This window comes from Heptranchias perlo, chromosome 8, assembly GCF_035084215.1.
Source record: "Heptranchias perlo isolate sHepPer1 chromosome 8, sHepPer1.hap1, whole genome shotgun sequence".
Classification (NCBI taxonomy): domain Eukaryota; kingdom Metazoa; phylum Chordata; class Chondrichthyes; order Hexanchiformes; family Hexanchidae; genus Heptranchias; species Heptranchias perlo.
The window spans coordinates 92,152,667-92,170,937 of record NC_090332.1 but is presented as its reverse complement, the minus strand read 5'-3'; the positions used below and the strand labels follow the sequence as shown (position 1 = coordinate 92,170,937).

The 18,271-nt window shown below is 42.3% G+C and overlaps 1 protein-coding gene across 1 annotated transcript in view; it reads right to left on the bottom strand.

Moving 5' to 3' along the window:
- Nucleotides 1–18,271, bottom strand: part of utrn (utrophin) — a 664,298-nt gene that overhangs the window by 225,526 nt on the left and 420,501 nt on the right. Inside the window, exon 56 of the mRNA XM_067989572.1 lies at nucleotides 15,798–15,954. Coding sequence (XP_067845673.1) covers nucleotides 15,798–15,954 — 157 coding nt within the window. The remainder of the gene's footprint in view (nucleotides 1–15,797; nucleotides 15,955–18,271) is intronic.

Genomic DNA, 18,271 nt, shown 5'->3' with positions numbered 1-18,271 from the left:
TGGTCTATGCTGGCATTTATGCTCCACACGAGCCTTCTCCTACCATATTTCATCTAACCCTATCAGCATATCCTTCTATTCCTTTCTCCCTCATGTGTTTATATAGCTTCTCCTTAAACGCATCTATGCTATTCGCCTCAGCTACTCCTTGTGGTAGCTTGTTTCAAATTCTTACCACTCTTTGGGTAAACAAGTTTCTCCTGAATTCCCTATTGGATTTATTAGTGACTGTCTTATATTTATGACCTCTAGTTTTGGACTCCCCAACAAGTGGAAACATTTTCTCTCCATCTACCCTTTCATAACCTTAAAGACCTCTATCAGGTCATCCCTGAGCCTTCTCTTTTCTAGAGAAAAGAGCCCCAGCCGGTTCAGACTTTCCTGGTAAGTATATCCTCTCAGTTCTGGTATCCTCCTTGTGAATCTTTTTTGCACCTTCACCAATGCCTCTATATCCTTTTTGTATTGAGGGAAATAAATGAAAGTACACAAAAACATGGCTTGCAGCAGTGACATATTTAGAAGTTTCAGAGGGGGTTGTGAGAGCTGATGCCATAAGATGTGTTTTCTGGGGTATGACCCTCCCCATCCCCCCACAAACAAATTGCTCTTGGCATCATCACATTTGCTGTAGCAATTGGCTTATTTATGCAGTGAATGCTGTCAATACTATTAATAAACTTATACAGAAACCTGCAGATTGCACTACACAAAGCTGATATCATATCAGATGGAATCTTTGTTTTAGGCTAGTCACTAATATCTCTTAGGCCAGTACGATGGATTTTGTTGAAGGATTAGGGTTCATAATCCATGGATCTGTTGAATTTTAGTATCTAATTAGATTATATGAATTTATAAATTGCTAAATACACCAGATATTTTAACAATACTTTAGCTTTGACTCGTTATTTAGTTTTAATGCAATAAATTGTTCTCTGGCGACAGACATTTAGCATAATTTGAATGAAAACACAGAACTTACTTTGCAAAGTAAAGGAAATGGTAAATGCATAAACTGTCTAATCCCAATGCACTCCTGTTTAGATTTTCTCTTTAAAGCTTTATTTGCTCACTGTTTTCTCTCCCCTCCAAATCTACCCCTGAGCTGACTGCTTTTCATTCCCCCAGAGATTGTGAAAAATTTTCACTGACTAATGGAAATTACGCCTTGTTTAGATTTCAAACCCAGAACTTCCAAAATATACAGACTCACTCACTACGTCAGTGAGCAGAGACAGACACTGACACTTCAATCTGCTCCTTGTGATCAGGCACAGCCTGTGCGTGCTACAAGCTAAAGGGTGCTGTGGTGGTTGATGGGTGACTCTGCACGGTGCTGTGTGCGAGTGCTTTAATCAGCTGATTTTCACCAGAAAACATAGACAAGCACACAAAGGTCCAAATGCGGTCTTGCCCATGTGACATGCAAACGGTTCTCATGTATTGAGAGGGGTAGGAGAGAGGGGAGAAAAGAAAAATTAAATTATATTATACAGCACTACAGTATTTGCTTTTAACAGTAAACACTAAAGAAAACTGAAATTCTAATCTAATTTTGGATGGTGCACAGGAAACTTTCTGCACGTTTCAGAGCTTTGAAAATGTTGTGAGCTACAAATTCAGTTACCTTCGCATTAAACTGAGGTTTGATAGCAATGAAAAATGAACCAGCTTTTTTGTTTCATTACATCATTTCAGTTCCTATACAAAGCTTGCTGTATAATTTTTTAGAGACTTACACACAGCACGTGACAATGAACATAGAACAGCAAAACAACTGAATAACCTCGTGTCAGGTTTGACTTGACAGCAGCATTCTCAACTGAGTCCGAAAGTCATGGATTCAAAACCACTCCAGAGACTTGAGCACATAATCTACGTTGACACTTCAATGCAGAACTGAGAGATTTTTTCTTTCGGATGAGGTTCCATCTGCCCCCTCAGGTAGATGTAAAAGATCCCATGGCACTATTCAAGTAGGAGGAGAACAGTTCTCCCGGTGTCCTGGCCAACACTTATGCCTCAACCAACATCACTAAAACAGATTGTCTGGTCATTTATCTCACTGCTGTTTGTGGGATCTTGTTGTGCGCAAATTGGCTGCCACGTTTCCTACATTACAACAGTGACTACATGTCAAAACTACTTCATTAGCTGTAAAGCATTTTGGGATGTCCTGAGGTAGTGAATGGCGCTATATAAAGGCAAGTTCTTTCTTTCTCTTTCAAAGGAGCTCTATAGCTGTGGGAACGCATCATTAATGTGCCTTTATATTGCACATCATCTTTTCACATACAAGTTAACTTTAAACATACTGAGAGCAGAATCAGCAGCATTTTGTGCATATGCTTCAAATAATACTTCCCAATGAATCAGAGTTGATTAGAAATTAATTTAACAGGTTAGACCCATCATCCCTAGTCATTTTTGACAAGTACTTCCCAAAAATTTTCTTTGAGAATGTCGTGCTGAAACATGCATGTACTCACTTCCATCAATTACTATGAGGCTGTGGTAGTAAGTATTGTTGAATGTTCACACTAGCAACGTGTGCTGAAATGGAAGCGAGTTTTTGTGCACAGACAGATGGAAGAAATTAAGGAAATAAAATCCTGCAATCCACAGAGCTGGAGACAGGAGAGGAAAAAGCAGGGAGAATGAGGGAAAGAATATGAGAGAGGCACAATAAAAAAGTGACCAAGAAAGAGAGACAAATAGAAAGAGAGATAGGCAAAGAAAGAGAGGCAGGCAGACAAATGTGAGAGAACTGGAAAAATCAGTACAATATTGGATAGAGATAAATTCCCAGAACCAAAGTAAGATGGATGGGCAAAACTGTGGCAAATGGATTTCAATGTAGGCAAGTGTGAGGTCATCCACTTTGGACCTAATTAGGATAGATCAGAATACTTTCTAAATGGTGAAAAGCTTGAAACAGTGAAGGTCCAAAGAAACTTAGGAGTCCATGTACACAGATCATTAAAATGTCATGGACAGGTACAGAAAATAATCAAAAAGGCTAATGGAACGCTGCTGGTCTTTATATCTAGAGGACTAGAATACAAGGGAGTAGAAGTTACGCTACAGCTGTACAAAGCCCTGGTTAGACCACACCTTAGGAAGGATATATTGGCCTTGGAGGGAGTGCAGCATAGATTTACTAGAATGATACCTGGACTCCTAGGGTTAAATTACAAGGAGAGATTACACAGACTAAGGTTGTATTCCCTGGAATTTAAAAGATTAAGGGGTGATTTGATCAAAGTTTTCAAGATATTAAGAGGAATTGATAGGGTAGATAAAGAGAAACTATTTCCGCTGGTTGGGGAGTCTAGGACTAGGGGACATAGCCTAAAAATTAGAGCCAGGACTTTCAGGAGCGAAGTCAGGAAACACTTTCATAGAATCATAGAATCATACAAGTTTACAACATGGAAACAGGCCCTTCGGCCCAACATGTCCAAGTCGCCCAGTTTATACCACTAAGCTAGTCCCAATTGCCTGCACTTGGCCCATATCCCTCTATACCCATCTTACCCATGTAACTGTCCAAATGCTTTTTAAAAGACAAAATTGTACCCGCCTCTACTACTGCCTCTGGCAGCTCGTTCCAGACACTCACCACCCTTTGAGTGAAAAAATTGCCCCTCTGGACCCTTTTGTATCTCTCCCCTCTCACCTTAAATCTATGTCCCCTCGTTATAGACTCCCCTACCTTTGGGAAAAGATTTTGACTATCTACCTTATCTATGCCCCTCATTATTTTATAGACTTGTATAAGATCACCCCTCAACCTCCTACTCTCCAGGGAAAAAAGTCCCAGTCTATCTAACCTCTCCCTATAAGTCAAACCATCAAGTCCCGGCAGCATCCTAGTAAATCTTTTCTGCACTCTTTCTAGTTTAATAATATCCTTTCTATAATAGGGTGACCAGAACTGTACACAGTATTCCAAGTGTGGCCTAACTAATGTCTTGTACAACTTCAACAAGACATCCCAACTCCTGTATTCAATGTTCTGACCAATGAAACCAAGCAAGCTGAATGCCTTCTTCACCACCCTATCCACCTGTGACTCCACTTTCAAGGAGCTATGAACCTGTACTCCCAGATCTCTTTGTTCTATAACTCTCCCCAACGCCCTACCATTAACGGAGTAGGTCCTGGCCCGATTCGATCTCCCAAAATGCATCACCTCACATTTATCTAAATTAAACTCCATCTGCCATTCATCGGCCCACTGGCCCAATTTATCAAGATCCCGTTGCAATCCTAGATAACCTTCTTCACTGTCCACAATGCCACCAATCTTGGTGTCATCTGCAAACTTACTAACCATGCCTCCTAAATTCTCATCCAAATCATTAATATAAATAACAAATAACAGCGGACCCAGCACCGATCCCTGAGGCACACCGCTGGTCACAGGCCTCCAATTTGAAAAACAACCCTCTACACCCACCCTCTGTCTTCTGTCGTCAAGCCAATGTTGTATCCAATTGGCTACCTCACCTTGGATCCCGTGAGATTTAACCTTATGTAACAACCTACCATGCGGTACCTTGTCAAAGGCTTTGCTAAAGTCCATATAGACCACGTCTACTGCACAGCCCTCATCTATCTTCTTGGTTACCCCTTCAAAAAACTCAATCAAATTCGTGAGACATGATTTTCCTCTCACAAAACCATGCTGACTGTTCCTAATCAGTCCCTGCCTCTCCAAATGCCCGTAGATCCTGTCTCTCAGAATACCCTCTAACAACTTACCCACTACAGATGTCAGGCTCACCGGTCTGTAGTTCCCAGGCTTTTCCCTGCCGCCCTTCTTAAACAAAGGCACAACATTTGCTACCCTCCAATCTTCAGGCACCTCACCTGTAGCGGTGGATGATTCAAATATCTGCGCTAGGGGACCCGCAATTTCCTCCCTAACCTCCCATAACATCCTGGGATACATTTCATCAGGTCCCGGAGATTTATCTACCTTGATGCGCGTTAAGACTTCCAGCACCTCCCTCTCTGTAATATGTACACTCCTCAAGACATCACTATTTATTTCCCCAAGTTCCCTAACATCCATGCCTTTCTCAACCGTAAATACCGATGCGAAATATTCATTTAGGATCTCACCCATCTCTTGTGGTTCCGCACATAGATGACCTTGTTGATCCTTCAGAGGCCCTACTTTCTCCCTAGTTACTCTTTTGCCCTTTATGTATTTGTAGAAGCTCTTTGGATTCACCTTTGCCTTATCTGCCAAAGCAATCTCATGTCCCCTTTTTGCCCTCCTGATTTCTCTCTTAACTCTACTCCGGCAATCTCTATACTCTTCAAGGGATCCACTTGATCCCAGCTGCCTATACATGTCATATGCCTCCTTCTTCTTTTTGACTAGGGCCTCAATCTCCCGAGTCATCCAAGGTTCCCTACTTCTACCAGCCTTGCCCTTTACTTTATAAGGAATGTGCTTACCCTGAACCCTGGTTAACACATTTTTGAAGGACTCCCACTTACCAGACGTCCCTTTGCCTGCCAACAGACTCTCCCAATCAACTTCTGAAAGTTCCTGTCTAATACCATCAAAATTGGCCTTTCCCCAATTTAGAATTTTAACTTTTGGGCCAGACCTATCATTCTCCATAGCTATCTTAAAACTAATGGAATTATGATCACTGGTCCCAAAGTGATCCCTCACTAACACTTCTGTCACCTGCCCTTCCTTATTTCCCAAAAGGAGGTCAAGTTTTGCCCCTCTCTAGTCGGGCCATCCACATACTGAATGAAAAATTCCTCCTGAATACACTCAACAAATTTCTCTCCATCCAAGCCCCTAATGCTATGGCTGTCCCAGTCAATGTTGGGAAAGTTAAAGTCCCCTACTATTACCACCCTATTTTTCTTGCAGCTGTCTGTAATCTCCTTACATATTTGCTCCTCAATTTCCCGTTGACTATTTGGGGGTCTGTAGTACAATCCTATCAACGTGATCTCTCCCTTCTTATTTTTCAGTTCTACCCATATCGACTCCGTGGGCGAACCCTCGGATATATCCTCTCTCACTACTGCCGTGATGTTCTCCCTAATCAAGAACGCAACTCCCCCTCCTCTCTTACCTCCTGCTCTATCTTTCCTATAGCATCTGTACCCTGGAATATTTAGCTGCCAGTCCTGCCCCTCCCTTAGCCATGTTTCAGTAATAGCTATAACATCCCAGTCCCATGTACCCATCCATGCCCTGAGTTCATCTGCCTTGCCCATCAGACTTCTTGCATTGAAATAAATGCAGTTTAATCTAGACAGGGACTTTCCTGTCAGGGACTAAAGGAAAAATCAACGGGTGTGTTATCTGGGTGGCTCACGTGCTTTGAATTTAGGTTTGAGCAATATCGCACAAGGCCTTGCTGGTAACTTCCCGTGTTGCTCAGACTGCTCAGTCAAGGGGTGGTAGAAGTTTGGAACTCTCTTCCGCAAACGGCAGTTGATGCTAGCTCAATTGTTAATTTTAAATCTGAGATTGTTAGATTTTTGTTAACCAAAGATATGAAGGGAGATGGGGCTATGGTGGGTATATGGAGTTAGGTCACAGATCAGGAAAGTTAGAGGAACAGTGATCATAGTAGTATTGACACACACATACATACATATATGTATATGGGACTAGAGGTGAGAGAAGAATTACCAATTAGACAAGTTTTATCTTTCTCCTAGTCCAGGATTCGTACCTGTAACAGGCTCCCCAAATATGGGAATAGTTTTCAAGTCTTGGACAGATTTGAGCTTTGTAGAGATTTAAGAGTTGCTGAGAGGAACACACAAAGATGGTAAAACCTAACTATGTTCACCTTATCCAAATAAAGTGTATGGTTTAAAAGAAGAAACCAAGCTTTCTGAAGACTGCTTTAGCAATAAAGGAGACTCTACTTAAGGAAGGACTAAGGGTGTAGCCACCCAAAGGTGATTTTGTTAGTTAGCTTTGCAGAAGATATGAAGAAGCTGTATCTTCAAATAAGTCGAAGAAACAAGATTATCACTGCCTTTATAGAGATGGAGATCAAGATGCAATAATTCGGTCACTTCACTGCGAGAGGATTGGAAACTGAGGTCTGAAGGTGTGCGATTCTAAGGAAGTTAATGAACATAGAATGGAACCATTAGTAAATGAGTGGATAGGGTTGGAAGATGAGTGGAGGAGGTCACTGGAGGAAGAAGAAACAGAATGGGACAGAGGCCAAATCTATGGGAAACACTTTAGTTCATGAAAGAGCCATTTACCACAGCGTAGATAGAGCACTATTTGAGAGGAAATTCAGACAGCTATAAGCACAGCAATGGTGGAAGACCAACAAATTAGAGAAGGAGACTGTGTGATGAGTTTCAATTTCAGCAATGAGGATATAGGGAGCGGACAGTCTTAGCAATGGAAGAGTGGTGGATATTCCACTTTGGGTTAGAGGAGAGACGAGTCCAAGAATATCAATATGACAAAGAACTAAGGGTGGTGCCAAAAATGAGACTTGATAACTGTTGGTTAGACGGGAAGAAAAGGAGTCTTTGAAGAATTAAAAGATTTTTTTTTTTAAGAATGAACCAGGACCTTGTAAAAGACCGTGAGATGTTGAATGCAAGTACAGATGATTCGTTAAATTCAATAAGCAGTGCTCCAGAATACAAGACATGTCAACAACAGCACTGTCAGGAAGGATATACTTGCCCTAGAGGCAGTGCAACAAAGGTTCACTAGATTGATTCACAGGATAAGAGGGTTGTCCTATGAGGAGAGATTGAGTAGAATGGGCCTATACTCTATGGAGTTTAGAAGAATCAGAGGTGATCACATTTAAACATATATGATTACGAGAGGGCTTGACAGGTTAGAGGCTGTTTCCCCTGGCTGGAGAGTCTAGAACTAGGGGGCATAGTCTCAGGATAAGGGGTTGGCCATTTAGGTCTGAGATGTGGAGAAATTTCTTCACTCATAGGGTTGTGAATCTTTGGCATTCTCTACCCCAGAGGTCTGTGGATGCTGAGTCATTGAATATATTCAAGACTGAGATCGACAGATTTTTGGACTCTAAGGGAATCAAGGGATATGGGGATTGGGCGGGAAAGTGGAGTTGAGGTCAAAGATCAGCCATGATCTGATTGAATGGCGGAGCAGGCTCGAGAGGCTGTATGGCCTACTCCTGCTCCTATTTCTTCTGCTTCTTCTTAAGTTAACAAGTGGAATGGCCATGTTGAAAATCATACTGGCTACAAGGCGGTCAGAACTTTCAAGCTGTTGGATAATTTGAGAGATAATACAGGGAGGATGATATTAACAGTGTCTGCAGGAGGTTTTGAGGCAGAAATGATTAAGTAGGACCACAATATAACCATCAAAAGCAAAGTGCTGCGGATGCTGGAAATCTGAAATAAAAACAGAAAATGCTGGAGAAGCTCAGCAAGTCAGGCAGCATCTGTGGAGAGAGAAACAGAGTTAACGTTTCAGGTCAAAGACCTTTCGTCAGAACTGGAAGATGTTAAGAGTTAAAGTTTTTAAGCAAGTACAGAGCCAGGAAAAAGGTGGGGGGGGGGGGGAGGAAAGAACAAAAGGGAAGGTCTGTAATAGGATAGAGGGCAAGAGTGATGAAATGATAAAAGGGATGATGGTGCAAGGCAAGGAAGGTGGTAATGGGACAGGTTAAGAAACAAAAGATTGGTCAGGAGTAGCTGTAAATGGCAGCAGCAGAACCATTACCAGCACTTGCTGTCCAAAAAATTGGGAGCAGTGGTTATGATCTGAAGTTATTGAAATCAATATTGAGTCCAGAAGGTTGTTAAGTGCCTAAACAAAAGATGAGGTGCTGTTCCTCGAGCTTCCGTTGAGCTTCATTGGAACAGTGTAAGAGGCCGAGGACAGAGAGGGAGTGGGACGGGGAATTAAAATGGCAAGCGACCGGCAGGTCAGGGTCATGCTTGCGGACAGGACAGAGGTGCTCAGCAAAGCAATCACCCAGTCTGCGTTTGGTCTCCCCAATGTAGAGGAGACCGCATTGTGAGCAGTGAATACAGTATACTAAATTGAAAGAAGTACAAGTAAATTGCTGTTCCACCTGGAAGGTGTGTTTGGGGCCCTGAACGGTGGGAAGGGAGGAGGTGAAGGGGCAGTAGGTGTTGCATCTCCTGCGCTCGCATGGGAAAGTCCCGTGGGGAGGAGAGCGGGTGTTGGAAGAGTGGACCAGGGTGTCTCGGAGGGAGCGGTCCCTTCGGAATGCTGAAAGGGGAGGGGAGGGGAAGATGTGTTTGGTGGTGAGATTGCACTGGAGGTGGTGAAAAATGATACGTTGAATGTGGAGATTGGTGGGGTGGAAGGTGAGGATGCGGGGGACCCTATCATAGCGCTGGGAGGGGAGGGAAGGGGTGAGGGCAGAAGCGCGGGAAATAGAATGGACACGGTCGACGGTCTTGTCAACTACAGTGGATGGGAATCCTCGGTTGAGGAAAAAGGAAGATATATTGGAAGCACAGGTGTGGAAGGTGGTATTGTCAGAACAGATGCGACGGAGACGGAGAAACTGGGAGACAATATAACCAGAGTGGGAGGGACTGTTAATCAGCAAAACCAAATAGAGGGCTGGGTAATTCAAAGGGAGAAATTGAAAAAAAAAGGTTATTAGAACATTTAATAGACATTCACGAGAAAATGGAATAGTGCCAGTGGACTGGCAGACAGCTAATGTTATTCCTATATTTAAAAAGGAAGATCGAACCAGTCCAGGGAACTATAGACCAGTTAGTTGGAGTTTAGAAGAATGAGAGGTGATCGAACAAAAACAACCCCAGCATTTGTTTCAATGAGAAGAGAGGAGGCTGAGGGGAGATTTAATTGAGGTGTGTAAAATTATGAGGGGCCGAGATAGAATGGATTGGGAGGACAAAGTCAGCATGGCTTTACAAAGGGGAAGTCATGTCTGACAAATTTGCTCGAGTTCTTTGAGGACATAACGTACAGGGTGGATAAAAGGGAACCAGTGGACGTAGTGTATTTAGATTTCCAGAAGGCATTCGACAAGGTGCCACATAAAAGATTATTGCTCAAGATAATGAATCACTGGATTGGGGGTAATATTCTGGCACGGGTGGAGGATTGGTCATCTAACAGGAAGCAGAGAGTTGGGATAAATGGTTCATTCTCGGACTGGCAACCAGTAGCCAGTGGTGTTCCGCAGGGGTCGTGTTGGATCCTCAACTCTTTACAATCTATATTAACTATTTGGAGGAGGGGACCGAGCGTAACATATCAAAGTTTGCAGATGATACAAAGATGGGAGGGAAAGTAGAGAGTGAGGAGGACATAAAAAACTTACAAGGGGATATAGACAGGCTGGGTGAGTGGGCGGAGATTTGGCAGATGAAATACAATATTGGAAAATGTGAGGTTATGCACTTTGGCAGGAAAAAATCAGACAGCAAGTTATTATCTTAATGGCAAGAAACTGGAAAATACTGCAGTACAAAGGGATCTGGGGGTCCTCGTGCAAGAAAATCAAAAAGTTAGTATGCAGGTGCAGCAGGTGATCAAGAAGGCCAACGGAATGTTGGCTTTTATTGCTGGGGGGATAGAATATAAAAACAGGGAGGTATTGCTGCAGTTATATAAGGTATTGGTGAGACCGCACCTGGAATACTGCATACAGTTTTGGTCTCCATACTTAAGAAAAGACATACTTGCTCTCGAGGCAGTACAAAGAAGGTTCACTCGGTTAATCCCGGGGATGAGGGGGTGGACATATGAGGAGAGGTTGAGTAGATTGGGACTGTACTCATTGGAGTTCAGAAGAATGAGAGGCGATCTTATTGAAACATATAAGATTGTGAAGGGGCTTGATCGGGTGGATGCGGTAAGGATGTTCCCAAGGATGGGTGAAACTAGAACTAGGGGACATAATCTTAGAATAAGGGGCTGCTCTTTCAAAACTGAGATGAGGAGAAACTTCTTCACTCAGAGGGTGGTGGGTCTGTGGAATTTGCTGCCCCAGGAAGCTGTGGAAGCTACATCATTAAATAAATTTAAAACAGAAATAGACAGTTTCCTAGAAGTAAAGGGAATTAGGGGTTACGGGGAGCGGGCAGGAAATTGGACATGAATTTAAATTTGAGGTTAGGATCAGATCAGCCATGATCTTATTGAATGGCGGAGCAGGCTCGAGGCGCCGATTGGCCTACTCCTGGCTCCTATTTCTTATGTCCTTATGTTCTTGTGACCTATTTCCCTTAGCAGAGAGGTCAAAAACCAGGGGGCATAGATTTAAAGTAATTGGTAGAAGAATTAGAGGAGAATTTTTTTTACCCAGAGGGTGGTGGGGTCTGGAACTCACTGCCTGAAAGGGTAGTAGAGGCAGAAACCCTCATCGCATTTGCAGGGTACTTGTATATGCATCTGAAGTGCCTACAAGTGTAACCTACAAGGCTACGAACCAAGAGCTGGAAAGTGGGATTCGGCTAGATAGCTCTTTTTCGGCCGGCACAGTCGCAATGGGCCCTTCCGTGCCGTAAATTTCTACGATTCTATGATTCAATTCCATGAGCTTCAACTTTGGCTAACAGTCTCTTATGGGGGACTTTATTGAATGCCTTGTGGAAGTCCATATAAACAATATCCATAGACATTCCCCTGTCCATCACTTTAGTCACCTCTTCAAAAAATTCAATCAGGTTCATCAGTCACGACCTACTCTTTACATCCATGCTGGCTCTCTCTGATCAGCTGAAAATTTTCAAGGTGTTCAGTCATTCTAAGGGTGGGGCAAGTACTGCTGGAGTCTGTTGTAAAAGTGGCTGTGGTCTTATTGTTTCTCCTCTTGACTGAAATTCTGAGGATATCAAGTTAGCAGTAAGCAAATTCAGAAGATAACATGTTTTGTCTTGGACAAAGGATCTGACCAGGTTCTTACCAAAGACTTGTAGGCAGAAGTCAGATGGAAAGAATGATAGAAATTATGAAGAAAAACTATATATGAAAATTGTTCAAGTTGGGAGAGCAAGAATTAATGGAATCCCACACAGCGCTGTCACTCACTGATGGTGCATGAGGAAATTATAAAGAGAACCTCCAAAGTCTGTGGATAATTCTAAATTGGAAGGGAAGGCAGGATGTCCTACAAAGTTCAGCATCCATCAAAATAATTTTGAAAAACTCAATAGGAACAAATGGTAAATGGTATTCGATACTAGCAAAAGTAATGGAGTGCAAGCTTCAATCTTCAAGCTATGAGGAGAGGATCAGAGCTCAGTGTACTCTTAGTAGAATAAGTTTGAACGGAGACAAGATTCAAGGGTTTACATTTCTGAAGAAACAGATAAAGCTATAATTCAAATTTCTCTGAGCCAACTGGACAAAAACAGTCAGCGCACAGAATGATATATGAAAGATTAATAAACCAGATGTACCAGTGCTTTCTCCTGTTTTAGACAGGAGAAAGCACTGGTACATCTAAGCCTTTCCATCCAATCATCTTTATTTTCTGCAAGGTATCTCTATACCATCATTTGTAAAATATAATAACTATATATCGCTTCAGCTGCAGGAACTTGTCTGTTTTGTTTTGTTTTGTTTTGAAATCCGTTAAAAGTTTCCTGTTTCCCACCTGTACTGAAAGTTTATTCCATATGTTGATCACCATTTTGCTGAAAAATTGCATAAATTTAATTTCCTTCATTTTGAATCTATCCCCCCCACCCCTCCAGTCTGAAATTCTGTGTATGTTTCCAGTTGATGGAACAACTATATAAACTTGAAGTATTCCACCAGGTCTCCCCTTAGTCATCTGTTCTTTAGAGAAAAGCCTTAGGTACACAATCACTCATCATGACTTAGCCCTCTAAATCCTGGCATTTAACCTTGAAACCATTTCCTGAATAACCTACTCCAATAACTTGAAACTGCTCCTCATCAAGGCCACGTACAATTTTAAAATGATATTTTTGATCAGGTTATGTTCTTTCTTTGTAGCCCAACATTTTATTTGCTTTCTTTGCAGCTTAGGAATAGTGGGCAGTCTATCTCTCTCCTGCTCCATTATCTTCAGTACATTCCCACATATTCCTCTTACCTTGCTGTACATTTACCTGCAATAAACTGCAGCTGCCACTTCTCTGCTCACAAACCCAGAATCTCTAAATCTTTTTGAATTTGTGGACATGGATTCTCATTTCCCACTGCTCCCAATCTCCACCATTTATAAAAATGATCACAGCAATGAACCAAAGTTGAACCCTACAGCACACCATAATAAGATAAAGATGAACAAATTGAAACTACTTTGGACTAGAGATTTGACTAACCACAATCACAACAAATCATGATAATGCTGCATAATTCAAGAGGAAGCTTGCTCCTGGCTACAGACATTTGGATCAAAGTCAGATGGTGATAGAAAATGTGAGAAAATCGCAGAGATTTACAGTCAATTTGGTCACAATGGACCATTGCTTCCAACTCCTTTTTATGGTGTAGAATAACTTTAAATTGTACTGATCACTTTGAGATGATTTTTTCTAAGCACCTAAAAATTCTGCCTGTGTAACTCTTCAAAACACAATTGGCCCTGTTACAAATTTCAGGGCCACAGCAGATGTTCTCTTGGGTTCAGTGTTACCAGCTGTGACCATTTTCAGGTCAAAATCCTGGAACACCCTACCTAACAGCACTGTGGGAGAATCTCCACCACACGGACTGCAGCAGTTCAAGAAGGTGGCTCACCACCACCTTCTCATGGGCAATTAGGGATGGGCAATAAATGCTGGCCTTGCCAGCGACGCCCACATAAGAACATAAGAACATAAGAAATTGGAGCAGGAGTAGGCCAATCGGCCCCTCGAGCCTGCTCCGCCATTCAATAAGATCATGGCTGATCTGATCCCAACCACAAATCTAAAGAACACAAGAAGTCGGAGCAGGACCCGGCCACATAGCCCCTGGGACCTCTCCGCCACCCACAGGGCATTGACTGATCCGAACTCAGCTTCATGTCCAATTTCCTGCCCGCTCCCCATAACCCCTAATTCCCTTTACTTCTAGGAAACTGTCTATTTCTGTTTTAAATTTATCTAATGATGTAGCTTCCACAGCTTCCTGGGGCAGCAAATTCCACAGACCTACCACCCTCTGAGTGAAGAAGTTTCTCCTCATCTCAGTTTTGAAAGAGCAGCCCCTTATTCTAAGATTATGCCCCCTAGTTCTAGTTTCACCCATCTTTGGGAACATCCTTACTGCATCCACCCGATCAAGACCCTTCACAATCTTATATGTTTCAATAAGATCGCCTCTCATTCTTCTGAACTCCAATGAGTAGAGTCCCAATCTACTCAACCTCTCCTCATATGTCCGCCCCCTCATCCCCGGGATTAACCGAGTGAACCTTCTTTGTACTGCCTCGAGAGCAAGTATGTCTTTTCTTAAGTATGGAGACCAAAACTGTATGCAGTATTCCAGGTGCGGTCTCACCAATACCTTATATAACTGCAGCAATACCTCCTTGTTTTTATATTCTATCCCCCTAGCAATAAAAGCCAACATTCCGTTGGCTTTCTTGATCACCTGCTGCACCTGCATACCAACTTTTTGATTTTCTTGCACTAGGACCCCCAGATCCCTTTGTACTGCAGTACTTTCCAGTCTCTCGCCATTAAGAAAATAACTTGCTCTCTGATTTTTCCTGCCAAAGTGCATAACCTCACATTTTCCAATATTATATTGCATCTGCCAAATCTCCGCCCACTCACCCAGCCTGTCTATATCCCCTTGCAGGTTTTTTATGTCCTCCTCACTCTCTACTTTCCCTCCCATCTTTGTATCATCTGCAAATTTTGATATGTTGCACTCGGTCCCCTCCTCCAAATCGTTAATATAGATTGTAAAGAGTTGGGGACCCAGCACCGACCCCTGTGGAACACCACTGGTTACTGGTTGCCAGTCCGAAAATGAACCATTTATCCCAACTCTCTGCTTCCTGTTTGATAACCAATCCTCCACCCATGCCAGAATATTACCCCCAATCCCGTGATTTTTTATCTTAAGTAATAATCTTTTATGTGGCACCTTGTCGAATGCCTTCTGGAAGTCTAAATACACTACGTCCACTGGTTCCCCTTTATCCACCCTATACGTTATATCCTCGAAGAACTCAAGCAAATTTGTCAGACATGACTTCCCCTTCATAAAGCCATGCTGACTTTGTCCTATTAAATTATGCTTATCTAAATGTTCCGTTACTGTCTCCTTAATAATAGACTCCAAAATTTTACCCACCACAGATGTTTTTTATCCATTTGTTCACATCCGATGAACAAATGGATAAAAAACAACCACTTCCGTAAGCAGACCCTGCATCCCCTAAGGAGAACAGTGCACCTTTTTACCTAATACCTAATCATGGCATGATCCAAGGGCTGCCCCTTAATGTGTGTATTAGACGAATACGGGGATTTTCCCCTAACATTGGGATTTGCTAACTAGGATGCAGAGACCTGGCTGCAAGCTGGTCATTATTATAAGCTAAATATTCCAGGCTATAAGATCTTCACAAAGGTCAGGGAAATTGGGAAAGAAGGAGTAACAATATTGATAAAAGGCATAATCACAGCAGTAGAAAGAAGGGATTTCAGCAAGGGTGATCAGGCAGTGGAAATACTAGCTTTTGCCTGAATTGTACCCCATGAATCTGTACCTTCAGGATGGGAATGGATAAAGGAAAACAGGCCTGTAGGGAGAGGCAGGGGAAGAAAGCTTACTATCAGCCAATTTGTAGACTTACCCGGCAGTGGTCACGTTGCTGCAGTAGAGTCTGAACATCACCTCCAATGGGCATCTGTTTTGTCAGTGCCTCATCTTCAAGATTTAACCACTTGCTTAATTCTTCCAATGATGCCAGCAACCTGTTCCATCGTTCTGCATTGGCCTCCAAATGAACCCTGCAACAAACCAGGAAAAGGATGTTGTTAACAGTGCTCAATGTAATCAATGAAAAGTTCTTTCTCCCTTCAGCAAATCAATCAAAAAAAAAAGGAATCCAATCTTTAAGAACATAAGAAATAGGAGGAGTAGGCCAATCGGCCCCTCGAGCCTGCTTCTAGGAAACTGTCTATTTCTGTTTTAAATTTATTTAATGATGTAGCTTCCACAGCTTCCTGGGGCAGCAAATTCCACAGACCTACTGCCCTCTGAGTGAAGAAGTTTCTCCTCATCTCAGTTTTGAAAGAGCAGCCCCCTATTCTAAGATTATGTCCCCTAGTTCTAGTTTCACCCATCCTTGGGAACATCCTTACCGCATCCACCCGATCAAGCCCCTTCACAATCTTATATGTTTCAATAAGATCGCCTCTCATTCTTCTGAACTCCAATGTGTACAGTCCCAATCTACTCAACCTCTCTTCATATGTCCACCCCCTCATCCCCGGGATTAACCGAGTGAACCTTCTTTGTACTGCCTCGAGAGCAAGTATGCCTTTTCTTAAGTATGGACACCAAAACTGTGTGCAGTATTCCAGGTGCGGTCTCACCAATACCTTATATAACTGCAGCAATACCTCCCTGTTTTTATATTCTATCCCCCCAGCAATAAAAGCCAACATTCCGTTGGCCTTCTTGATCACCTGCTGCACCTGCATACTAACTTTTTGATTTTCTTGCACGAGGACCCCCAGATCCCTTTGTACTGCAGTATTTTCCAGTTTCTTGCCATTAAGATAATAACTTGCTGTCTGATTTTTCCTGCCAAAGTGCATAACCTCACATTTTCCAATATTGTACTGCATCTGCCAAATCTCCGCCCACTCACCCAGCCTGTCTATATCCCCTTGTAGGTTTTTTATGTCCTCCTCACTCTCTACTTTCCCTCCCATCTTTGTATCATCTGCAAACTTTGATATGTTACGCTCGGTCCCCTCCTCCAAATCGTTGATATAGATTGTAAAGAGTTGGGGACCCAGCACCGACCCCTGCGGAACACCACTGGCTACTGGTTGCCAGTCCGAGAATGAACCATTTATCCCAACTCTCTGCTTCCTCTTAGATAACCAATCCTCCACCCATGCCAGAATATTACCCCCAATCCAGTGATTCTTTATCTTGAGCAATAATCTTTTATGTGGCACCTTGTCGAATGCCTTCTGGAAGTCTAAATACACTACGTCCACTGGTTCCCCTTTATCCACCCTGTACGTTATGTCCTCAAAGAACTCAAGCAAATTTGTCAGACATGACTTCCCCTTCATAAAGCCATGCTGATTTTGTCCTATTAAATTATGTTTATAATTTGTTTCACACGGCAAAAATGGAACCCATTCCCCCAGCTCCTTTATCCACAAGTTACCAATGCTATTGTTAAAAAAAAACTGTGATCCATTTCTGATGCTTTAAAAATAAATGACTGCACCAAAACATGCACCTTGTGGAATAGAGGCTTTAATGAGCAAGTATCCTGCAAACGCCCAACTCTAAACATTTCGCATTTTTATCTCATTAAACCGCTACTGGCATCCCTAATGCATTTTGCCTCTTAAAACTTATTTTTAGATGAATTCCCAACTCTTAAATTTTGCTCTTAAGTAGGTTCACATTCAATATGCAGAGATACTAGGATATGCATTACTATTTAATTTGATTTCATGAGTTCATAAATTTACAGTGCTTTAAGCTTTGTGATACTATTAAATCAAATACCTAGGATCAATTTTTTATTAGAATCAACAGGTGTCTGTGTATCATTGATGCAACATAAGAATATCAATGATTTTGGGCACAGAATCTTGTCTTCTCACCACCAATAAAAAATGTGCTTTATATGTGTACATTGAATTATTTTTGGGAGGGGGAGAAATGGTTAGACATTTTGGTGTTGTGTTGGGTCTGTATTCTATGAAAAGAGTCTGTTATGAGCATCCGCATAGCTTGTGGAAACTTATCCCATTTGTTCAGCAAGAAATTATAAATGGACCTTACACTTCTGCCAGCCATATGACTGATTCCTACTCCCATATCTGGCAAAGCTCTACCAGCAGCTCTATCACACTCTTGAAGAAAATACAAGAAAAACCTCCATCCGACATATGGGGGTAAATTTTAACCTCACGAACGGGCGGGTTGGGGGTGGGTGGGAAGGTAAAAATGTAAAACCCGACCTCAACCCACCCACTTCCGGTTTTAACGGAGGTGGGTCGGTCAGTAAAATCTTTTAAGGAGGCTGCGGACGTCCGTTGTGACAGGTTTTTTATTTTTAGTTCCTGGAGG